A 26,510-nucleotide genomic window follows, 5' to 3' on the forward strand; every position below is an offset into this window, starting at 1 on the left:
ATATTTATATGCGTCTTTTTGATCGCGCGTTATTGCACTTTTTGTTTGGCGGTATGATAATAAATCATTATTTTTGGCTTCGTTTTTTATTTTTATTTTTTAAGGGGTTTGCTAAAGGGGTTAACTAATGGGACAGTTTTATAGGGCGGGTTGTTACGGACGTGGCGATACCTAATATGTGTACTTTTATTGTTTTGTTTTTTTCCAAAAAATGGATTTATTGGGGGAATATTTTTTTTTTCTAATCTATTTGGCAATTTTTTTTTAAATTATTTTAACACTTTTTTTTTTTTTTTTTTTTACTTTATTACATAGTCCCAGGTGGGACATCACTGTCCTGTGACAGATTGCTGATCTGTCACATCACAGATCACTGTGACAGATCAGCAATCTGTCACAGGCACTACTGCAGACTTCCTCATGCCTGCTCTTTGCAGGCACTGAGGAGGCCTGCTCCCTGCAGGCCCCCGAAGGCCCCCGTCACCATCTTGGATTCGGGGGCCTGCAGGGAAAGAGCCCCCCGCAGCAGCGCTGCACATTGCGCTGCTGTGGGGGGCTCAGGGAAGCACGGAGGGAGCCCCCTCCCTGCCGATGCTTCCCTTTAACCCCCGGTACACCGCGATCATGTTTGATCGCAGTGTGCAAGGGGTTAACGTGTCAGGGGCGGTCCGTGACCGCCCCTGACACATTGTGCCGGGTGTCAGCTGTGATAATCAGCTGACACCCGGCCGCGATCAGCGGCGCTCACCACGTGGGCGCCGCTGATCGTGCTAGACGTACTATCCCGTCCATGGGCATAGGGGCCCGGGTCCTATGGACGGGATAGTACGTCTGATGTCAGAAAGGGGTTAAAGGGGCACACTGACACTCTTTGGCCCAGGGCACATGAAAACCTGGAGCCAGCCCTACCCCCCAACAACTTTAGCTAAATAACCCCCAGTTTTCAATGCATAACTATTATTATAAAGTAAATTAAGGTTGGCAAGCTTAAGTAATAAGAATTGATGTTGTTGGCATTGACATGGGCACTGTAGGTGTGTTTACTGTCCTCCACTCCCTGCCGACTTTGCTTCCCCATTGACTTGCATTGGGTTTCGTGTTTCAGTCGGACCCTGACTTTTCTCTATAGTCGGCCGATTTTGTTCCACCCGACTTTTAAGAAAGTCGGGTTTCATGAAACCCGACTCGACCCGAAAAAAGGCAAATTCACTCATCTCTAGTCATCAATATTGCTAGACCAGATGACAACTTTAATGCATGTATTCATTAAGACATTGTTTCCTCACATGTGCAAGAAATTAATAAAAAATATACTGTAATTAAATGATTCATAACCTGAAATGTGTCTAGACAATAACTGCAGTCACATCCTTCTGTGGTTCAGTCCCTTGACCCAAATCAAACTTAATAACCTTTGTATGAATAGAGCAATTGTGCTAAATAGTGCAATAATAAGAGAGGGAAAAGCAGACCTAAGATTGTGACCATTCATCATTACACCGATACGTCACTTGGGTTTTCGGATAAAAACAGTTAAGTTGTTAAGTTTTTATCAATGCTTTTAGATTTGTTTTAAATTTTGTTTTAAAAATTGAATAAACAAAAATGCTGAATCAAAAATGATATATTGTAGGTAGGCATTGTTTATCTACATACAAAGTTGAGTAACATTTGAAATTAATTTCACTATTTCTCTTGTTTTGACCCTAGATTTCTCTTATACAGAGCTGCAATCACAATTTTCTGCCGTACTTTTAGAGACAGTTGACAAAAATATAACCGATTGTATGAACAGTAACAAATTTCACGGTAACCAGTCAGAGGGCCATTTTCATGCAGAATACGCCACAAAATCCTTGTGAGAAAGAAAATCTGTGCAAGCATACCCTTTTAGTCAAGGAATCATATACATGCATCAAACCCTTTTGTGAACATATTTATTTGTAAGGCATTTGTATCAAACAAATTAATTTACAGATGTATCCAAGTGCAACCTGAAATTAAATGGATGACAGCTATTCATTTCTCTGAATGTTCTTTACAATTAATGGTCCGAAAAAATGTTGCTTTGGTTTCACTTTAATTTTAACTACTTTATCTTGATTCCTCTTTTGATACTTCGGAGTAGTCGAGATTCTCTTTTGTTTATTTGGATGCCTATTAACTGCTGAATGAGCTCTTTTTGATCCGGTAAAACAGATCTTCGATTGTGGGAAAATGTTTCTGGAAGAAAAGAGTTAATGCAAAGAAGTAATTTTCTCCTGTGCTCTACATATGTCATCAACATATCTGTAGCCTGCAGGAAATCTGGACAAATGTAATTATCTTACCAGAGTAAAGGGGCTTTTACACATAGCGATGTCGCTAGCAATATCGCTAAAACGTCACTGATTTTGTGACGTTATAGCGATATTGCTAGCGATATCGCTATGTGTGATACTTACCTCCGACCGGCTCCCCCGCTGTCTGTCGCTGATCGCGCGAGATCGGGAGGCTCCATTTCTCGTCATCTGCTTCCTGCTGGGCTTCCTGCTGTGTGAGACGAGCGACGCTGGACGCGGGCGGGAGGACGCAGGATCGCTGTGTGTGAAAGGTGAGTATCGTGCGCTGCATTGCCGCTGCATCGCTGTGAGATCTTCCTGTGTGGAAGCTCACTAGCGATCATTTAGCGATGCACCAGCAATCCTGACCGGGTCGGATCGCTGGTGCATCGCTAAATGTAAAAGGGCCTTAAGACTATGATACTCTGAACTCATACCTAAATACTGTATATCGGCCACTCTTTCAGTTATTCATCTTACTGTTTCATTTAAGTTAGGATTTATCTTGCACCTTTGGTAAGTTTGTAGCACCCACTATTGTTCATAACATTAGTAGTACCACTCCAGCACTGCAATAAAAAAAATGCTGGAGTCATTATTTAATTAATTTTTTACAATAGTAAATGCATGGGGTAATTTTTGTTTTTTTAATAGGGACATTTTTTTATGTTTATATCTCTGGTGTTTCCCAATGTGGAATATCTCTCGGAACAGAAATTTGGAAACAAGATGAAATGAATAAGGAGTTCAAGCAATGTCAGCCTGGTCAATACTGCACACCATATTGGGAACCCGACAGACTTCGTTATAGTCAATAGTCACTTTCGATATATGTTTGCCATTTGAGAGATCTGTTCCCTGCATGAATGAGGTATTTTTGTTTCTAAAATTGAACAGATAAACTGATTGCCTAATGGAGTTATGAACCTTGCCTAAGGGGTGAAACTATGCTATCACTGTAACCTAGTATTGTGAGGAAAGAGGGAGACACAAGCGCAATATAGGGTCTTATCCCACAAATAAAGTAAGCGGTTTGACAAAAAAGTGCTCACCTGGAAGTAGGTATTCAAAGCATGTATAGATAAGGGCTGCTGCAGATCCAAAAGTCGGTCACTGACTATCTGAAACAGAGCTCTGCAAAGGAATACGTGGATTTCGTCCGCGCTGCCCAAATGATGAAATTCCAGAAGGTTAATAAAGTCTGACAGTGGTTTATTCTACACGTTTCAAGGTTTTTTGCAACCTCTACCTGGTGGTATTTCCTGAAGAAGAGGTTGCAAAAAACCTTGAAACACGTAGAATAAACCACTGTCAAACTTTATTAACCTTCTGGAATTTCATCATTTGGGCAGCGCGGACGAAATCCACGTATTCCTTTGCAGATCACAGTAACCTAAGCTAACCTAAGAAACCATGCCAAACTGTTCTTTTCTTTGTTAATATATTTTATTATGAAGCTGTAAATTATGTAACAATAAACTAACTAAACAATATATATATATATATATATATATATATATATATATATATATTATACAGATGGGCATATTTAAAAAAACACAGACGCAAAATAAATTGCTTTTGTGGAGTTAACCCATTATAGAAAGACTTTTCTTCTATGTATACTTTTAGAAAAAATGGACGTCATAGGGTGGACATCATTCCTGCTTAGCACAGTCTCCTATACACCAGGGGGAGAGCCAGTGGGAATAGCATCAGCAATAATTTTGCTAGAAGACTCACTGCCACCATTATCACACAACATTGAGTTCAGTGGACACCTTGTCAAACCACATCTTTATATAAGCAAGCATCTGGGTGTTTTTTGGGGGGCTGGCATTTGGAATTTTGACAACAGAAATATAATAACATTTTCAGATGACTTATGGTAGATAAATGTATGCAATTGCTATTAACTATTAATAGACCATAATACATATTTTTATATCTTGTTTTTATTATATTGCCATAATTCACACATTAGATGTTTATATGTTGGATGAATACTGCACGTGTTGTGGATGTTTTGGCCATAACTCAACGAACTTACTTGATGTGAACTGAGAAACAACATTAGTTATTTTCTTTCCTTCTTCATTTAGCTGTCTTCTGCCGAGCCCATGGGTCCTGGAGAGTACACAGTCCACATAGATGTCCCAGAAAAGTTGTGCTAAGTGCCAAAACAGATCACCATGGTTAATATTATCAGATGATTTCAAATATATCATGAAGTCCCAGAATCCAGCTACAGAATCAGCTATCCTGGGCTTTTTCATCTCCAGTAAGATAACTGTTGATGTCTCCCAGCACTGAGGATCTGCTCGGCCCAGGGCAAGTGGGTCAACTTGACCATTACAACAGATGGTATGGATGCAAAATATTCCCAGGAACAGCAGTGAACTTGTTAGCGACATGCTATAGTACGATTGCCCGGTGCGTCCAGCGCTCATGTGACTTCCAGTGCTCTTCAAATAAACACAAAAATACAGTATATGTTACAAAAAGATATTAGCGTAGTGCTACATTAGGAATACACGTTTCATCTACAACTCTTTGCTCTCTTATTCCAAAGCTTTCATTCATTTCATGTCATGGCAGCTTACGTAGGTAAAAAAATCAGGTTGCTTGTTTTGAGGTTAAACTTCTCTTAGACTCCACAAAGTGTTTTAGGGTCACAGACTGAGAAACTCAACTGAAATGTGATTTACGATAGTGGGCTTCATCAATTTTTGATAGGGTGACAGCTGGCTTAAATATAACTATGCTGATACTTAAGAGGAAATATCCAGGATAAAAAATACTTAACCCCTTTACTCCCAAGGGTGGTTTGCATGTTAATGCCCGGGACAATTTTTATAATTCTGACCACTATCCCTTTATGAGGTAATAACTCTGGAACGCTTCCATAGATCCCGGTGATTCTGACATTCTTTTCTCATGACATATTGTATTTCATGTTTGTGGTAAAATTTCATTTATATAACTTGCCTTTATTTATGAAAAAAATGGAAATTTGGTGAAAATTTTGAAAATTTTGCAATTTTCCAACTTTGAATTTTTATGCTCTTAAATCACAGAGATATGGAACTCCAAAAAATTAATAAGTAACATTTCCCACATGTTTACTTTACATCAGCACAATTTTGGAACCAAAATTTTTTTTCGCTAGGAAGTTATAAGGGTTAAAATTGACCAGCGATTTCTCATTTTCACAACACCATTTTATATTTAGGGACCACATCACATTTGAAGTCACTTTGAGGGGTCTATATGATAGAAAATACCCAAAAGTGACACCATTCTAAAAACTGCACCCCTCAAGGTGCTCAAAACCAGATTCAAGAAGTTTATTAATCCTTTATGTGCTTCACAGGAATTTTCTGAATGTTTAAAAAAAGTGAACATTTAACTTTTTTCACAAAAAATTACTTCAGGTTCAATTTTTTTATTTTACCAAGGGTAACAGGAGAAATTGGACTGGAAAAGTTATTGTGCAATTTGTCCTGAGTATGCTTATACCTGAAATGTGGGGGGAACCACTGTTTGGGTGCATGGCAGAGCTCGGAAGGGAAGGAGCGCCGTTTGACTTTTTCACTGCAAAATTGGCTGGAATTCAAATCGGATGCCATGTCAAGTTTGGAGAGCTCCTGATATGACTAAACAGTGGAAACCCCCACAAGTGACCCCATTTTGGAAACTAGACCCCCAAGGAACTTATCTGGATATGTGGTGAGCACTTTGAACCCCCAAAGGCTTCACAGAAGTTTATAACGTACAGCTGTACAATTAAAAAATCATATTTTTTCCACAAAAATAATCTTTTCACCCCCAATTTTTATTTTTCCAAGGGTAACAGGACCCCCAAAAGTTATTGTCCAATTTGTCCTGAGTATGCTGATACCCCATATGTGGGGGTAGATCACTATTTGGGCGCATGGCAGAGCTCAGAAGGGAAGCAGCGCCATGTGATTTTTTTGGCTGGAATTGAGATTGGACGCCATGTCGCGTTTGGAAAAGCCCCTGATGTGCCAAAACAGTGGAAACCCCCCAATTCTAACTCCAACCCTAACCCCAACACACCCCTAACCCTAGCCCTAACGGAAAAATGGAAATAAATACTTTTTTTAACTTTCTTATTTTTCCCTAACTAAGGGGGTAAAAAAGGGGGGTTTGATTTACTATTTATGGCGGGTTTTTATATTTGGCAGCTGTCGCACGCTAAAAGACTAGGGATGAGCGAGTACTGAAGTATTCGGACTCCCTATACTCGTACCGAGTAAACCCTAATACTCGGGTATTCGGTATGAATAGTGAGACCAATGATAGTCAATGGGAAATGTGAGTAATTGTCTGCTGGACCCTTCAAAGCGGTCTGGGGGCTGAGGAAAACACTAAAAAATGTGTAAATATTAAAAAATGTATGCTGTAAACAAATGTATATAACATGGGGGCACCTGGTCAGGGGCTGCACGATTGTTTTTACATCACTGCTTCACTAGAATGTACAAACACTATTTTAAGTCCTTTGGTTTTTTGCCGAAAGAGCAGGACTCGTACACCACTTACGCAGTGCCAGTGATATATCAGAAGTACCGTAAGAGCGAGTGATGATGGAGGCAATCTACTGACACCTAAGTGTGTAAGTGGTGTAAGGAGAGCAATCTGCCCTAGGGGTAGGGGCTGTGTTATGGTTAATCGCAGGAAGAAGCTACTCATCATCATCATCATCTTCATCACAAGGGATTCACAATTCTAAAGCTTGGATTTCTGTCCTTGCTGTGCCACTGCCCAATGTGTAGGCATAGATTTAGTGTCTTACAAACATTAGCCCTAGAAGCTGTATCATGGTTGATGATGGAAGCAGGGCAGGTCTGAAGGGCCAAACCATTATGATAAAGCCAGGACTACTAGCATAGAGGTGGCGGTGCCCAGTGTCCAGGCATGGCCATAGTGTCCCCAAAAATTAGCCCATGGGGCATGATAGCTGGTATCTCTGCTAGCAGTGGTGTCTGAGGGTGCTGTTGCCATCAAATTATCGACAACGGCCTTCTTGAAGGATTCCATTGTGAAACCCCTTGGTGACTGCAACAGTAGTGAAAGAAATTTGTCCTTGTACCGTGGGTCTAGAAAGGTGGCCAACCAGTATAGGTTGCTATTGAAAATATGGATTACGTGAGGGTCTTGGCACAGACAGTCAGATATGAAGTGTGCCATGTGTGCCAAGCTGCAAAGAGGCAAATGTTCTGTGACCCCTGAAGGAGGAACAATACCCATCCTCTCCTCACATTGACTCTCCTCATCCACCTCCTCCTCTTCAGCCCACCCATGCTGGACAGACATGAAGCTGGGGTTTGGATTCCCCTCTGTAGCATGATATGTCCCCTCGGTACCACTGAAAAAGAAGTCCTCTCCCTCCTCATTGTCATCATCCTCTTCATTCCCCAATGTTACCTGATGATATTGGCTGTGCTCAGTAGGATCACCCATTGTGAAATGTTGCTCCATACCCTGCAGCTGGGCACGCAAAGTTTCCATTTTTTGATTCTGCAGCGATTTTTTCAGCAGACATAGCATAGGGATGGTTACGCTGATAAAAGCCTGATCACCGCTCACAAGCTTGGTGCAGTACTCAAAGTTATCAAGGACCTCACAAATATCAGCGATCAACACCCACTCGACAGTTGTTATGTGTCTTGGCTGAGTCTCAGTGTGACAGGCATGTTTAAGCTGGTATTCAGAAAGTGCCCTCTACTGCTCACTTACCCTTGCCAACATATATGTTGAGTTCCAACATGTTGGCAGGTCGCAAATCAGTCTGTGGTTTGGCAAATTAAATTTCTTTTGAAGCGATGTAAGACCAGCAACAGCGGTTGAGGAGTGGCGGAAATGGGCGCAAATACGGCACACCTTCTCAAGTAGGTACGGCAAGTCAGGGTATGTTTTTATAAATTTCTGCACCACCAGGTTCAACACGTGAGCCATGCATGGCACGTGTACCAGCTTCCCAAGCTTTACGCCGCCATCAGGTTATGCCCTTTGTCGCAGACAACCAGACCAGGTTGGAGTTGCAGTGGGGAGAACCACTGATCGGTCTGTTGTTTTATTCCTTGCCAAAGCTCTGCTGCAGTGTGTGGTGTGTCACCCAAGCAGATCAGCTTCAGCAGAGCGTTTTGCCGCTTTGCCGATGCGCTGCTGCACAGCTCCCAACTTGGGAGTGATGTGGAGGGTTAGAAAAACCTCTGAATGAATATGGGACCAAAAGAGATTTAATCAAAACCAAGAAAGAAGAAAAGGAGCCCTAAAAATAAACCTTTAATTAAATAATACTAAAAAATAGAAGGCTAAATGCTGGGTGATAATGGGTACTGATTAATGACTAAATACAGGACACACAAAAAATGGGTAATTAAGTAATTATTATCAAAGGAAGGGGGGGGAACCTCTCCCTAATAAACCCTAATGTGTCCCTTCCTGACCGCGGAGGTTGGCACCCTAGTTGTTGACGATGTGGCGCCCCCGCTCAACGTCGGTAGCCCTAGAAACCCTATATCACCCTAGCAAAACAAAAAAGGGGGTACACAGAAAAACACACTCAAACAAATAAACCCGAAAAAACCTTAATGGGTAGACATGAATACGTCTTTATACAAGGAAAGTGCTGAAGTGCTGTAAACTTATCTCGTAAACAAAAAAGGCTCAGAAAAATAGAAAAATGCAGCTATAGATAACTTATCTCATAATTAAAAATACATATGCTGCAAAAAAAGAAACATAGTCCATGCAGTGCATAAACCTTATCTCGTAGCAAAAAATACCTCTACTGCAGAGGGACATATACCAGTAATATTACCTAAAAAAAAGTCTACAGTAACAGGTTAACTAACCACCAGCATTAGCAGCAACACTTCCACCATATAGTTGTAGACCAACAAATGCAGAAAAAACAATCCATAAATAGAGGACCTATTAGTCCATCAAAAAGCACATTTCAATCAGAATTAAATGAATGGCAAATCATGGCACTATAGATATACCATCGAGCACAATGGCCATCAATAGCCATAAAAAACACAATGTAAATTGCAAAGTTGGTCTGACAATCAAATAACAAAATACTTATCAGCCATTGATGTGCCGAGAACGCCCAACGCGTTTACCCCTCCTAGTCATTGAGGGTTCATCAGGGGCAAAGACATAGGGGTCCCATCCCCCCACCGGCTGAACAAAATGCAGAGTGCGGCATGAACTGTACCTGAAACGCCGTCATTTAAAGACTCCCGCGGCCAGTGAACACCATCATTTCCGGTCACATGGTTAGTGATGAATGTACAGGAAATGCATCAGAAGGGAGGCGGTTACTACGCCACATCACTCACTCATAATCAATGGAACGCAGAGTGCGCGCCACACACAGGAACTCCGTCAGAGAGATGGTGGTCACTTAGCAACATTGCCCGTGTACAGGATCATTTCCTGTCACATGATTAGTGATGAATACGATGTGGAGATGAGTGATGCGGAGGGTAATTCAGCATAGGATGACGAGGCGGAGGAGGAGGAAGAGGGGAGACTGGACGTATATGATGAGGCGGAACCCTGATTGAGGGTGGGCCCGCTATTCATGGCGTGGGTAGGATATGTGTTGATGGTTCAGTTTGAGACTTTGTCCCACCCTCCACCAGGTTCAGCCAGTGTGCCGAGACAGAGATGTATCGTCCCTGGCCACAAGTACTTGTCCACGTGTCTGTTGTAATATGGACCTTCCTGGTTATGGCGTTAGTGAGAGCACGCTTTAGAGTGTTTAAGATGTGCTGGTGTAACACGGGGACGGCACAGCGGGAAAAATAGTGCCGGCTGGGAACCGAGTATCGTGGGCCAGCCACAGCCAAAAGATCACGAAAAGACTGTGTCCCCACAAGCCTAAAGGGCAACATCTGCACGGCTAGCAACTTGGCAATGTGCGCGTTCAGTATTTGTGCTTGTGGGTGCATGGCTTGGTATTTACGCCTCCTTTCATTCCTCTTGGGCACGGACAATTGGATGCTTTCCTGGGACAAACAAGTGGATGAGCTTGTTGTGGCCAGTGTCTGTGCAACCGCAGCTTGTGAGCAAGAGGTATGATGATCACCTGGTTCCTGCCCAGCAGATTGGTGAGGCCGTATCACAGGTGACATGGCAGTGGTTTGACCCACAGTCACAGACACTGATTTGGTACCCTGTTGTTCAGCCGACCAACTAGGGTGCTTGGCTGCCATGTGTTTCCGCATACTGGTGATGCTTTGGTTGCCTTTGCCCTGGCCTCTGCTTAGCTTCCTATGGCAGATGCTAGCTTTAAACTAGAACAATGTGGAAAGGGAAGCAAAAGGCCAGAAAAAGCCATACACCTGACAAATGCTATTGAGACCTCTGCTATTAGAAGTGGAAAGGAAGAATAAAGATAAAAGAATCTAAATCATAAAAATATTGGAGAAAGAGAAACCAGTCACAAACTAAAATGCTTCTATACTAATGCACAAAGCATGGGCAACAAACAAGGAGAATTGGAACTATTAACGCAGGAAAAGAAATATGATGTCATTGAAATCACTGAAACTTGGTGGGCCAATACATATGATTGGAATACAAGGCTTGAAGGATACAACTTATTTGCAAGAAACAGACTTGATAAACGAGGAGGAGGTGTGGCATTTATATGTTAGAAACACGTATATCTGCACAGAGATTGAAGCTTCAGAGACTGGGAGTTCTGTGGAAACTGTTTGGGTAAAAATACAAAGACAGAACAATGGAAAGGACACCATTGTAGGCATTTACTACAGGCTGCCTGTGCAAGCTGAAGATATGGATGAACTCTTTATGCATCAAATGGCCAAGTTCACCAAAAAATATGACATAGTTGTCATGGGAGATTTCAACTATCCATACATTCGCTGGGAATCTCTCTCAGGCAAGACTAACAGGTCAAGGAAATTCTTATCCTCTCTTGCTGACAACTTAATCTTCCAAAAGGTAGGGGAGAAAACAAAGGGAACTGCTACCTTGGATCTAATCCTAGAGTTGAGCGACTTTTGTTTTTTTAGGGTCGAGTTTCGTTTCGTGAAACCCGACTTTTCCAAAAGTCGGGTCGAGCAAGAGCGGCCGATTATAGGGAAAAGTCGGGGTCGTCCCGAAAAACGAAACCCAATGTAAGTCAATGGGGATTAAAAGTCGGCAGTGAGAGGAGGACAGGAAACACACCTACAGTGCCCATTTGAATGCCAAAAGCTTCAATTCTTCTTACTTAAGCTTGTCAACCTTAATTAACTTTAACTTCATAATACAAGTTACGCACTGAAAAATGGGGGTTATTTGGCTAAAGTTGTGGGGGGGTAGGGCTGGCTCCAGGTTTTCATGTGCCCTGGGCGAAAGAGCGCCCCTTTAACACATACCACAACTCATCATGCTCCGATACGGCAGAGAAATAGCGGTATAGTACAATGAAAAATACTTCACTTTTTACATCTCATGACGAGGCCCATCTATTTCTCCATACAGAATCATTGGTCCCATATAATGTTTGAAACAGTATATGATGAGCTCCACATAATGCTACAGTATATGTTGGTCCCCATGGATGAAGCTCCACTGTCTTATGGGCCCAAATAATGCTCCAAACATAATGGGCCCCATTTCTAATGCTCTAGTGTATAATGGGCCCTGTAAATGCTGCTCCAGTGTCTGATGTCCACCTTTGGAATGTTCCAGTGTATGGTGGGCCCCATCTATCATTCTCCAGAGTATAGTGCTCCCCAAAAATTGCTGTCCCATCATTGAAAACAATCAAATAAGTCTCCTCGCTAGGGAATCCCTGTACTAGTCTGGACTCCTCGTCGTCCCCATCTTCCATCTCACTGCACAGTATTTCAACCTTGCAAGTGCTGTGATCCTGAGCAAGCATGGGGGGCCCACTCGTTGGCGACGGCACTGGCACAGGGCCCTTGATAGTACAGTGGTGTGTCTGATGGCGGGTGGGCCGAACCTGCACTTTCATCTGCAGCTTCCTCTTTGTCACCGTGTAAGATGGAACTGTATATGGGAAGGGTAACCTGAGTTTCATCAGGGTCAGATTCAGGCCGTGTAGCGTGCGAGGGGAATGTAGTGGTCTGAGTAAATGTACCAGCAGATTCATCGAGCAGTGGCTGGGCATCAGTGCACTTGTGTCGCCCCCAGGAGTACGGTCGCCACAGTGGCATTACCTTCCTCCTAGGGAGTGTGATGTCATGCTTGGGAGCAACGAAGGATCTCTCTAGCAGGTTAACTGATGGGGCGGCGTTATTCCCACGAGTCATGACCCTCCAAACAGCGTTCATGAAGGCAAAGTGTTTGTTTTACGTCGGCACTATGGTTGCAAAGCTGAACCTTAAAGGAATGTCCAGAAGGGCACCACGAGGAGTGGAGCCTACGGTTAAATTCGACTCCACCTGGGAAACCTCAACCATGCCAGCTACAGAAAAGATGCACACATTGCAAGCTAATTCCGTTAACGAACGAGACTCCGTCATGCCCCGCGGTCCGAGTCCGGCTTACTAGAGAGACACGTGAGGCTCTGGCACATGAGATTGGCCAATAACTGGTGTGTCATGCCCTTACATGTCCGTGGCTGCAAGTGCGCTACACTGAAAAGGCCAGCGTTTGTCGCTTACAGGTGCAGATAATCCGCTGAACAACGTTAGTGATGGGGATCACTGATTACAATTATTACCCGCGAACGATGATTTCCCAGTAAGTGCAGGTCAACCGCAGTTCCGGAATTAGGCCTAACCATCATTCCTGAAAAAATGAAAAACTTACGTGTGCAAACCACAGGTGCTGTAGCTTGCTTAACAGCTCGCCAGCCGTTCTCACGCCCAGTATGGATTACACGTGATTGCACAAAGGTGAGAAAGGGTACCGTATCCCCGGATAACATGTATGGATAGCGTACACATTCAAAATATATGTCAATACATCAGGAGGCAGGCTCAGACGGTGTTAGGCCCAGTATAGCTTACACGCGATTGCACAAAGGTGAGAAAGGGTACCGTATCCCCGGATAACATGTATGGATAGCGTACACATTCAAAATATATGTCTATACATCAGGAGGCAGGCTCAGACGGTGATAGGCCCAGTATGGCTTGCACGTGATTGCACAAAGGTGAGAAAGGGTACCGTATCCCCGGATAACATGTATGGATAGCGTACACATTCAAAATATATGTCTATACATCAGGAAGCAGGCTCAGACGGTGTTAGGCCCAGTATGGATTGCACGTGATTGCACACAGGTGAGAAAGGGTACCGTATCCCCGGATAACATGTATGGATAGCGTACACATTCAAAATATATGTCTATACATCAGGAGGCAGGCTCAGACGGTGTTAGGCCCAGTATGGATTGCACGTGATTGCACAAAGGTGAGATAGGGTACCGTATCCCCGGATAACATGTATGGATAGCGTACACATTCAAAATATATGTCTATACATCAGGAGGCAGGCTCAGATGGTGTCAGGCACAGTATGGATTTGACGGCCCAGACTACACAGCGGAGGAGCAGGGAGAGGTAAAGATTGCAAATGCTGGGGCCCTGCCCAAGCAAGGGGGGCCCACTCATGGGCGTCGGTACTGGCACTGGGCCCCTCATAGTACGGCGGTGTGTCTGACGGCGGGTGTGCACCACCACCATCAGAGACACTTGATTGCACTATGAGGGACCCTGTGCCAGTGCCCACGCCCAAGAGTCGGCCTACCCACCTGTCCAGGGCAACGGCACTCGCACGGTGTCGTGCGCTAGGTGGTGACCCCGGCCATGGGGGGGGAGGCAGCACAGTTAGGGAGTTTTAGAAAGTGGCATATGTTGATGTTGGACATTCAGCTGATGCAAAAGGCGAAATAGGTCAAGTCCTAGGAAGAGGTGGGCCAAAGCAAGCCATTTTTCTGTCACCCTATGTGTCATCAGGGGAAGGTGGGACAAAATCCTTGGAAACCCATGCATGGTTCATTTTAATGAAGGTTAGATCATCCACATTTTGGGTTGACAGACGGGTCCTTTTTTCTGTCAGGATTGATCCAGCTGCACTGAAGACTCTTTCCGATAGCACACTTGCAGCTGGGCAAGCGAGCTCCTGTAAGGCATATTGTGCCAATTCAGGCCAGGTGTCCAGTTTAGCGGCCCAATAGTCAAAGGGGAATGACCTGTGTGGGAGAACATCGATATGGGAGGAAAAGTAGTTTGTAACCATAGTTGACAACTGCTGTCTCCTGTCACTTTCCATCGATGCAGTATTACCAGTTGTGTGAGCGGTACTTGAAAAATCAGTCCACAACATTGTCATGAAACCCCTGTCTCCAACGCCACTTCTGCTGTGTGCACCATGAACACCTCTGCCAAGCTGCCCCCGGCCCGTACGGCTCGTGTGAGAACCATCACCGCTGCTGTGTGCTGGGAATGCCTCAAGCAACAGATTTACCAGAGTTGCTTGTTTATTAGCCAATATTAGGTCAAGGTTCTCCTGTGGCATGATGTTTTGTAATTTGCCTTTATAGCGTGGATCCAAGATGCTGGCCAACCAGTAGTCATCATCGTTCATCATTTTGGCAATGCGGGGGTTCCTTTTTAGGATCTGCAAGGTATAATCTGACATGTGGGCCAATGTTCCCGGTGTCAATGATGCACTGCGAGTGCTGGTTGGAGGAGCACTTTCTGGCAAATCCACATCCCTCCAGTCACGCACAAACCCTGTACCAGACCTTGCCACGCCAACATTTTCACTTGCCCCACGAGATGCATCCTCCTCCCCTAAGTAATCATCCCCATCATCATCCTCCTCCTCTTCTTCCTCCACCTCGTCCAGGAGAGGTCCCTGACCAGACAGTGGCTGAATGTCATCAAGGATTCCCTCCTCCTCTTCCTCCTCATCAACATTGGCTGCAGACGCCTGCTCCTTAAGGTGCGTCAAAGTTTGCATGAGCAGACGCATAAGTGGGATGCTCATGCTTGGCGTCGTCTGCGCTTACCAGCCGTTTGCATTCCTCAAAACACTGAAGGACTTTACAGAGGTCTTTCAGCTTCGACCACTGCACACCTGTCAACTCCATGTCTGCTCTCAAAGTGCCTGGCCGTGTATCCTCCCACAAATGCATTATGGCCTGCCTCTGCTCGCACAGCCGCTCCACCATGTGCAGGGTGGAGTTCCACCTTGTTGCAGTGTCGATAATGAGGCGGTGGTTGGAAAGGTGGAGCAATCGCTGCAGCTTCTGCATACGAACGGAGTGTACAGGCGACCGGCGGATGTGCGCGCACAGTCTTTGCACCTTCTGGACCAGGGCTGTTAACTCTGGATAATTTTTGAGGAAGCACTGCACCACCAGGTTCAAGGTGTGAGCCAGGAAAGGTGTGTGGCTGAGTTTTGAAAGGGCTATGGCTGCCACAAAATTACGCCCGCTATCACTAACTACCTTGCCTGCCTCAAGATGTACACTGCCCAGCCATGACTCAGTTTGTCGCTTCAAGTACTCGGCCAGCACCTCGGCGGTGTGTCTGTTGCCCAAACACATCATCTGCAACACAGTCTGCTGACGCTTTCCGCTAGCTGCTCGATAGGGGGACACCTCGTGTGCAACAGTGGCAGCTGCAGATGGAGTGCTCGTACGACTGCGCTCTGTGGACGAGCTTTCGCTTCTTGAGGAGGAGGAGGAGGAGGGTCGAACGCCTACAGCCAACTGTTTCCTATACTGTGGGCTAGGCAGCACTGTCCCACCACCACTGTCCCCTGTGGACCCTGCATCCACCACATTAACCCAGTGCGCAGTGATGGACACGTAACGGCCCTGGCCATGCCGACTGGACCATGCATCAGTTGTGAGGTGCACCTTTCCACTCACTGACTGCTTGAGTGCATGGACAATGCGGTCTTTTACATGATGGTGGAGGGCTGGGATGGCTTTGCGAAGTGGTGACTCGGTAGGTCATAGCGTGGTACTGCATAGGCCATGAGTTCGCGGAAATCTGCGCTTTCCACCAACCGATAGGGCATTATCTCAAACGAGATTAGTTTGGCAATGTGGGCGTTCAAACCCAGTGTACGTGGATGAGAGGCTGAGTACTTTCTTGACCTACACATAGTGTCTGGGAGGGTGAGCTGGACTTGAGAGCTGCATATGGTGGAAGTAGCGGTGGACAGGGCGGACTGAGAGAGGGTTGATGATGGTAATGGAGTTGTTGTTCTTTCTGATGGCCTAGATTCAGTATTTCGTTGATATAACAGTGGGATTCCCTGACTGCTGTGGCCTTGCAACGACACCTCAACATTTGCTGCTGTGCTAATCGGTGGGCTTACAGTGGGGGAAACAATGTAGCGTTGCTGACTACCTTCTTTGTGATCAGTTGCACATGTGGCACTTGAGGTTTGGTGTTGTGTCCACGCTTGCAAGTGCATGGTGGTTAAATGTCTAAGCATGCAACTGGTATTCAAATTTTTCAGATTTTTCCCTCGGCTAAAGGTCTTTGCGCACTTCTTACAGATAACCTTGGCCTGATCATGAGGATTTTGTTCAAAAAAGTGCCACACTGCACTCTTCCTACTTTGTCAGACATTTTGCGGCCTAGCACGCTGTGATCTTTTGACCCTCTGGACAAGCTGTCCAGCAACTCTTTTGATTTTTGGAACCTGTCTTTGGAGTGCTCCGGGCCTGCCAGTTAACAGTTGTTGCGATGTCGATGTCTGCTGTGGATGCTCCTCATCTGAGCTATTGGAAGCAGCACCCTCTTCCCCCAATGGATGCCAATCTGGGTCAACAACTGGGTCATCCATCACCTCCTCTTCAATGTCATGTGCACCTTCCTCTGTGTCACCGTGTATGGTGGTATAGTGTGCGGGAAGGGGCACCTGAGTCTCATCAGGGTCAGAATCTGGCTCTGTACACTGCGAGGACAATGTAGTGCTCTGAGTGAATGTACCAGCAGAATCATCTATCAGCGGCTGTGCATCAGTGCACTCCATGTCAGACTCATCTTGGCCTGGGTAATTCACCATTTCACTTGATAATCCAGGCATGGTATGTGAAAACAGCTCCATGGAGTAATCAGTAGTATGGCCTGCGTCATCCTTCAATCTTGGTTGGGGTGACGGACACAAGGAAAGGTGTGGTTCATGAACATGAGCCTCCAATGACGACTCAGTGCTTTTACTTTTTACAACTTCAGAAGAGGAGGCGATAGAGCTGGAGGCTGAGTCAGCAATGTAAGACAAAACTTTTTCCTGATGCTCTGCCTTTAAAAGCGGTTTGCCAACTCCTAGAAAACTAAGCCTTCGAAGCCTTATGGAGCCAGACGATGATGCAGGCTCAACACCTCCTGCATTCGGTCCTATTTTGCTCTTGCCACTACCATCAGATCCACCACCAACACCATCATTACCAGCTGCCAACCCCCGCCCAATTCCACGGCCTCTTCCACCAGCCTTCCTCATTTTTTGTAGAAATGAAGACAAAATCCAACAAACTATATAGTAATGTAAAACAAGGTACAAGGTGTCTATAGGACAGGGGAGATTTTGAATTTCTGCACACACTTGTGGACACTGGACACTTATGGATTGTGTGAGGCCCACTGAATATCACAGCGCTATGTCACAGGCTCGATGGCACAGGTGTGAAAAAAGTGACTACAGGATCACAGAGATTTTGAATTTCTGCACACACTTGTGGACACTGGACACTTATGGATTGTGTGAGGCCCACTGAATATCACAGCGCTATGTCACAGGCTCGATGGCACAGGTGTGAAAAAAGTGACTACAGGATAAGGGAGATTTTGAATTTCTGCACACACTAGTGGACACTGGACACTTTTGGATTGTGTGAGGCCCACTGAATATCAGAGCGCTATGTCACAGGCTTGATGGCACAGGTGTGAAAAAAGTGACTACAGGATCACAGAGATTTTGAATTTCTGCACACACTAGTGGACACTGGACACTTTTGGATTGTGTGAGGCCCACTGAATATCAGAGCGCTATGTCACAGGCTCGATGGCACAGGTGTGAAAAAAGTGACTACAGGATAAGGGAGATTTTGAATTTCTGCACACACTAGTGGACACTGGACACTTTTAGATTGTGTGAGGCCCACTGAATATCAGAGCGCTATGTTACAGGCTCAATGGCACAGGTGTGAAAAAAGTGACTACAGGATAAGGGAAATTTTGAATTTCTGCACACACTAGTGGACACTGGACACTTTTGGATTGTGTGAGGCCCACTGAATATCAGAGCGCTATGTCACAGGCTCGATGGCACAGGTGTGAAAAAAGTGACTACAGGATAAGGGAGATTTTGAATTTCTGCACACACTAGTGGACACTGGACACTTTTGGATTGTGTGAGGCCCACTGAATATCAGAGCGCTATGTCACAGGCAGAAATTGGCTAGTGTATCACAAACTACAAGGTGTATGTAGAATTGGGCAGAATAGGAATCTCCCTAGAGTGTAGGTCTGTAAGAACGGAACAAGTCCTCCACTTATCCTTCCACAGTGACACACAGATAGCTTCACTGTGGCCGTGATAACAGCCGTTACACGGTACTGAGAGGAGCGTGCACGTACACGGCTGTCCGGTGTACGTAAAATTGTCAAGCTCCGTGTTTTTTTAAGTATACGGACTGACACACCCTGTCTCTCTATAGTTTTGAATGTGATCAAATAGCAAATATATTTAACTGTTTGAAAGCTAGACCTGTCCTCGACTTATTCTCACAGAGTGACACACAGATAGCTTCACTGTGGCTGTGATAACAGCCGTTACACGGTACTGTGTGAGGTGCGTACACCGCTGTATGGTGTGAAAAAATGCACGCTCAGTACCTCAGCAGGACAAAAAAAAAAAATTGGGATTGCTTTTAAAAAAGCAGTTTGCAGAGCAGTGGTTAAACAGCAATGCAGCTGTCAGGAAACCTTAGAAGGCAGCCTAACAACCAACACCGCTGATCCACCACAATATAGCCTCCCCTTGCACTGCACACACAGTGACTGGTGTGTTGTACAGGCAAAATCGCTAGCAGCAGAAGCAGTTTTTTTTTCTTCTTCCCTGCCTAACGCTCTCCCTACAGAATCAGCAGCAGCAACCTCTCCCTATGCTAAGATCGGCAGAAGTAAGATGGCGGTCGGCGTGCATGCCCTTTTATAACCCCTGTGACGCCCACCAAAGCAAGCCAATCACTTGCATGCCCTTCTGAAAGATGGTGGTGACCCCTGCCTATGTCATCATGTTGCCCACAGTGTCCGTGGATCCTGATTGGCTGAAAAAGAACGCAAAACAAACTTTTGAAACTCGACTTTGGCGCGTAAGTCGCCGACCTCGTGGCCGACCTCATCCTAGGGTCGGGTTTTGTTTCATGAAACCCGACTTTGCCAAAAGTCGGAGACTTTTGAAATTTTTCGACCCGTTTCGCTCAACTCTATCTAATCCTTATAAACAGGGAGGAAATGGTTGAGGAGGTAAAAGTGGCTGGCACCCTAGGAGGTAGCGAGCATGCTATTTTAGAATTTTGGATAACTAGAGGAGGAAGACCTGTGAAGACTCAGGCGTCAAGGTTAGATTTTAGAAAGGCAGATTTTAATGGACTCAAAGAGAATTGGAGGGATTCAATGGCTGGATATCCTTAAAGACAAAAATGTCCAGGAAGGATGGGAAATATTGAAAAATGAAATTCTCAAAGCACAATTGTTAACAATTCTGAAAAGAGGGAAGAATAGGAAGCATTTAAGGAAACCAGGATGGATGAACACAGAACTTAAGCACATGCTAAAAAGGAAGAAAGAAATTTTTATAAAATGGAAAGAGGGAGGCATAAATAAAGAAGAATATAATGCTGTCTGCAGAACCTGCAGGGCACAAATCAGATTATCTAAAGCTAACAATGAATTGAGGCTTGCAAGAGACGTCAAAAGCAATAATAAAGGATTTTGGGGATATGTCAAAAGTAAAAGAAAAGTTAAAGATACTATAGGATTTTTACAGGATGAAAATGATGAAATAGTAAGCCAGGATGTTAAGAAGGCCGAACTTTTAAATTCCTATTTTGCAAGTGTTTTCTCTCAGAAAGGAAATGTAACATCAACTGTTATTCACTGTCCTATTAAGGGAATAGAAGAATCCAGGATATCTATAAACAGAAAGCTAGTGAGGAAACACTTAGCTAACCTAAATGAATTCAAGTCTCCAGGTCCAGATGAATTACACCCCAGAGTACTGAAGGAGATAGCAGAAGAAATTTTTGAACCCCTCTCCATAATCTTTGAAAATTCTTGGAGGACAGGAGAAGTCCCAGAAGACTGGAGAAGAGCAAATGTTGTTCCTATCTTCAAAAAGGGGAAGAAGGTGGACCCAGGCAACTATAGGCCGGTGAGTCTGACTTCTATACCAGGAAAGATCTTTCAACAAATTATTAAACAACATGTATGTAAGTACCTAGATAAGAATGAAGTGATTAAACAGAGTCAGCATGGGTTTGTAACTAATAAGTCATGTCAGATTAACTTAATTTCCTTCTAAGACAGAATCACTGATTGGGTGGATGAGGGAAATTGTTATGAATGAGTCACCGCAGGAGGCAAAAGCAGAAATACAAGCTAAGTCCAGAAAACCAGAGAAGTTGGCAACTATCATATTACAGACCCCTGAACCTATCAACACAACTAGCAGTAGCCGTGGGGGGTTCCTACGATGTCCTAGACCCCTAGATCACAGCCGGAGAATTAACTAGGCCTAAAGAAAGAAAGGGGAAATCTAAACTGCCCCAGAGTAGACCCCAAAGCAATAGGCAGCCCCCAACATATAATGATGGTGAAGCAAGATGAAAACACTAACACAGACAGAAAGATAGACTGAGCAAAGACGGGGCCCAAAACTACCTAGGTAGGAAAGGACAGGAAGGCTGCTGTCTGCAATCTGCCAAAACCCTAGCAAAGACATAAGCCAACAAGCTGATATGAAAAAGGCCCTGAAGCAGCTAGGCTTCAAAAACTAAATCAGCACTCAGGTATTTTCAGAAGACAGAGCTAAAGGAATTCAGCACACCCCAGCAGGGAATGGCAGAAATCCAGAAAAACAAAGCAAAACAAAGTCAAAGCACAAATGCAAAAGGCAGAGCAGCAAACTTAGCTTTAGAGGAGCAGGAATTCAGACTGGTCTCCAAGGATCCCACAGAGAAATCACCCGCAGGGCAGAAGGGCGTTGGCAGCCTTATATCCAGTCAGTAACTCCACTCAGCCAGTCATCATCATCAGCCTCAGGTGTTTGATAATCAGGCTCACTACCTTTCTTTACCAGAAGAGGGAGTTCCTCGGGCCTCAATAATGAAGGGGAAAATGAACTCACAACAGTACCTCCCCCTTGAGGAGGGGTCACCGAACCCTCAACTACGCCACCAGGGCGATCAGGGTGAGCCCGATGAAAGGCATGCACCAATATTTTGGCATGAATATCAGAGGCAGAGACCCAGGAATTATCCTCCTGACCATAACCCTTCCACTTATCCAAATACTGGAGTCTCCGTCTAGCCAGACGGGAATCCAGTACTTTCTCTACCTCATATTCCATGTTACCTTCAACCAATACAGGGTCTGGAGGTGCCACCCCCGGAACAATAGGTTCAACCAACCTCTCCAACAAAGATTTATGGAACACATTATGGATTGTAAATGTGACAGGAAGAGCCAAACGAAAAGAGACCGGATTAATAATCTCCACAATCTTGTAAGGTCCAATAAATCTAGGCTTAAACTTAGGAGAAGCAACCTTCATAGCAATATTTTTTGATGATAACCACACCATATCAACAACCTTAAACTGGGGACCAATGGTCCTATGTCGGTTGGAAAACCGCTGGGCCTTTTCCTGGGAGAGAGATAACTTATCCACCACTTGGTCCCAGATCTGGTGCATTCTCTCCACCACAGTGTCAACACCTGGGCAGGCAGAGGGCTCCACCTGCCCTGAAGAAAATCGAGGATGAAACCCAAAGTTACAAAAAAAAGGTGACATCAAAGTGGCAGAACTAGCTCTATTATTTAAAGCAAATTCGGCCAAAGGCAAAAATGAAACCCAATCATCCTGATCAGCAGAAATAAAACATCTCAAATATGACTCCAATGTCTGGTTTGTTCTCTCTGTCTGCCCATTGGTCTGAGGGTGAAAAGCAGAGGAGAAGGACAACTGAATTCCCAGCCTGGAACAGAAAGTTCTCCAAAATCTAGCCACAAACTGGACTCCTCTGTCAGATACAATGTTCTCAGGAATCCCGTGCAAACGAACCACCTGTTGTAAAAACAGGGGCACCAACTCAGAGGAAGACGGCAACTTAGGGAGTGGTACAAGATGAACCACATTAGAGAACCTATCACAAATCACCCAAATAACAGTCATCCTTTGAGAGACAGGCATATCAGAGATGAAATCCATTGAAATATGGGTCCATGGCCTCTTGGGGACAGGCAAAGGCATCAACAACCCACTAGAGCGAGAACACAATTTAGACCGAGAGCACGTCCCAGAGGACTGCACAAAATTCCTGACATCACGAGACAAGGAGGGCCACCAAAAAAACCAACTCACCAGATCTCTAGTACCATAAATACCTGGATGACCAGCCAAAGCAGAGCAATGAACTTCCAACATCACTCTCTTTTTCCACTGGTCAGGAACATACAACTTTCCACTGGGACAACGCTCAGGTTTGTCCTCCTGGAACTCTTCCAGAGCACGTCTCAAATCGGGCGAGATGGCAGAAAGAACTACCCCTTCGCCTAAGATGGTAGCAGGCTTGGTCACCACAGGAGAATCAGCAAAGAAGCTCCTAGAGAGGGCGTCTGCCTTGACATTCTTCGTTCCAGGAAGAAAAGAAACCACAAAATCAAAACGTGTAAAAAACAAGACCCACCTAGCCTGTCTAGGGTTCAAGCGCTTAGCCGACTCTAGGTAAATCAAATTCTTGTGGTCAGTGAGGACCACGACTTGATGCTTAGCTCCCTCCAAACAATGTCTCCACTCCTCAAATGCCCATTTCATGGCCAACAGTCCCCTATTCCCCACATCATAGTTACGTTCAGATGGAGAGAACTTTCGGGAAAAGAAAGCACAGGGATTCATTTTAGATGTTACAGGATCCTTTTGGGACAAAACAACTCCTGCACCAATCTCAGAAGCATCCACCTCTACCTGGAATGGAAGTGAGACATCAGGTTGCCGCAAAACCGGGGCGGAGGTGAATCTTCGCTTCAGCTCCTGAAAGGAAGAAACAGCCTCCGGAGACCAATTTAACACCCTTCTTAGTCAAATCAGTCAATGGCTTGGCAATACTAGAAAATTTTGCTATAAATTTCTGATAAAAATTAGCAAAACCCAAAAACTTCTGGAGGGCCTTCAAAGAAGTGGGCTGAACCCAATCGTAAATGGCCTGTACCTTGGCCGGGTCCATTTCAATAGTTGACGGGGACAAAATAAATCCCAAAAAAGAAATCCTCTGTGCTCCAAAAAGGCATTTAGATCCTTTGACATACAGGGAATTCTCCCTCAAGATCCGGAACACAGTCCGAATATGTTCCACATGAGAATCCCAATCCTTGGAGAAGATCAAAATATCATCCAGATAGATAATCAAAAATTTATCGACAAAATCTCGGAAAATATCGTTCATGAAGCACTAGAAGACAGAAGGGGCATTAGTGAGCCCAAAAGGCATCACCAGGTACTCAAAATGTCCCTCCGGAGTATTAAACGCCGTCTTCCATTCGTCCCCATGCTTAATGCGAATAAGATTATACGCCCCCTTGAGGTCAAGCTTGGTAAACCAGCAAGCACCTTTAACTCTGGAGAATAGATCAGAAATCAGGGGTAACGGATACTGATATTTAACAGTAATTTTGTTGAGGGCACAATAATCAATACAAGGTCTTAATGATCCATCCATTTTGGCTACAAAAAAAAAACCGGCACCTAAGGGTGACGAGGATGGTCTAATATGACCCTTCTCCAACGCCTCCTTAATATAGGATCGCATAGCCTCGTGCTTGGGTACAGATAAATTGAAGAGCCGACCCTTGGGAAATTTACACCCCGGGCTCAGTTCAATTGCACAGTCATAACTCCTATGAGGAGGCAGAGACGCAGACTCATTCTCACTAAAAACATCATAAAAGTCCGCCAAATAATCAGGAACATCATGCAACTGAGGAGAGGTGGAAAACACTGAAGCCTCACTAAAGGAACACCGACAACCCCAACTCACCACAGACACAGATTTCCAATCCAAAACTGGATTATGAATTTGTAACCAGGGAAACCCCAGAACAATAGTATCATGCAGATTATGCAACACCAAAAATCTGCAATTTTCTTGATGGTCTGGGGCGACCCGCATTACCACCTGGGTCCAAAACTGAGGTTTATTTTTAGCCAAAGGAGTAGCATCAATCCCCCTCAAAGGGATAGGCGTCTGCAGAGGTGTCATCGGAAATCCACAACGTTTAGCAAAATCCAAGTCCATTAGGTTTAGGGCTGCTCCCGAATCCACAAAAGCCTTGGCGGAAAATGTGGACAGGGAGCAGATCAGAGTAATAGCCAGAAGAAGCTTAGGTTGAACACCCCCAACAGAAAACGTGTGTGCAAAGCGTTTCTCTCGTTTAGGACAGACAGAAATAATATGCAAGGCATCTCCACAGAAAAAACACAACTTATTACGCCTTCTGAACTCCTGACGCTGCTCTCTGGAAAAAACTTTATCACATTGCATAGGTTCAGCCATTTGATCAACAGGTGGCAACACCTCTCATGCAGCTTTGCGTTCGCGCAATGGCCGATCAACCTGAATGGCTAATGACATAGAATCATCAATACCAGAGGGAACAGGAAATCCCACCATAGTATCTTTTACGGCTTCTGACAACCCCTTCCGAAAGAGAGCAGCCAAGGCATTATCATTCCAGGTAGTAAGTACTGCCCACTTTCGGAATTTTTGACAGTACAATTCTGCAGAATCACGACCCTGGTTCAATGCCAGCAGGGTCTTTTCAGCCTGATCAATGGCATTAGGTTCGTCATACAACAACCCCAAGGCCTGAAAAAATGTGTTCACATTAGTCAGAATAGGATCATCTGGTTTCAAAGAAAACGCCCAATCCTGGGGATCGCCACGCAGCAAAGAGATGACAATTTTAACCTGCTGCGCGGAGCTCCCTGACGAGTTAGGCTTCAAGGCAAAAAATAATTTACAATTATTTTTGAAATTCAAAAATTTAGACCGATCCCCAAAAAATACATCAGGTGTAGGGATCTTTGGTTCAGCAGCATGTGAATGAGCAAGGTAGGCGGAAATTCCCCGCACTTCCGCAGCGAGCTGCTCCACACGATCAGAAAATTGCTTTATCTCCATTGAGAGAAAAAAAAATTCCCCCTACGGCCTCAGAGATAGAGGAAAAAATATACACACTTGTTTTTTTTTTTTTTACAATTCTTTCCTGCTATTGAGTACCCTAGGATCTGCGGTATGGCGGGTGATTCTGTTATGAATGAGTCACCGTAGGAGGCAACAGCAGAAATACAAGCTAAGTCCAGAAAACCAGAGAAGTTGGCAACTATCAGATTGCAGACCCCTGAACCTATCAACACAACTAGCAGTAGCCGTGGGGGGTTCCTACGATGCCCTAGACCCCTAGATCACAGCCAGAGAATTAACTAGGCCTAAAGAAAGAAAGGGGAAATCTAAACTGCCCCAGAGCAGACCCCAAAGCAATAGGCAGCCCCCAACATATAATGACGGTGAAGCAAGATGAAAACACTAACGCAGACAGAAAGATAGACTGAGCAAAGACGGGGCCCAAAACTACCTAGATAGGAAAGGACAGGAAGGCTGCTGTCTGCAATCTGCCAAAACCCTATCAAAGACATAAGCCAACAAGCTGATATGAAAAAGGCCCTGACGCAGCTAGGCTTCAAAAACTAAATCAGCACTCAGGTATTTTCAGAAGACAGAGCTAAAGGAATTCAGCACACCCCAGCAGGGAATGGCAAAAATCCAGAAAAACAAAGCAAAACAAAGTCAAAGCACAAATGCAAAAGGCAGAGCAGCAAACTTAGCTTTAGAGGAGCAGGAATTCAGACTGGTCTCCA

General features: G+C 44.7%; 1 protein-coding gene across 6 annotated transcripts in view; it reads right to left on the reverse strand.

The window, feature by feature from the left end:
* Positions 1-1,920: 1,920 nt before the first annotated feature.
* Positions 1,921-26,510, reverse strand: part of FAM237A (family with sequence similarity 237 member A) — a 144,342-nt gene continuing 119,752 nt past the window's right edge. For all 6 annotated transcript variants that reach the window (XM_073541931.1, XM_073541932.1, XM_073541930.1 and 3 more), the window contains 2 exons: positions 4,372-4,786; positions 1,921-2,223 (listed from right to left, as the gene is read on the reverse strand). In XM_073541931.1, the coding sequence (XP_073398032.1) occupies positions 2,090-2,223; positions 4,372-4,771 (534 nt within the window). In that variant the 5' untranslated portion in view covers positions 4,772-4,786 and the 3' untranslated portion in view covers positions 1,921-2,089. The remainder of the gene's footprint in view (positions 2,224-4,371; positions 4,787-26,510) is intronic.

The sequence above is a fragment of the Dendrobates tinctorius genome, unplaced genomic scaffold (genome assembly GCF_039654945.1).
Source record: "Dendrobates tinctorius isolate UK_male_01 unplaced genomic scaffold, ASM3965494v1 ptg000125l, whole genome shotgun sequence".
Classification (NCBI taxonomy): domain Eukaryota; kingdom Metazoa; phylum Chordata; class Amphibia; order Anura; family Dendrobatidae; genus Dendrobates; species Dendrobates tinctorius.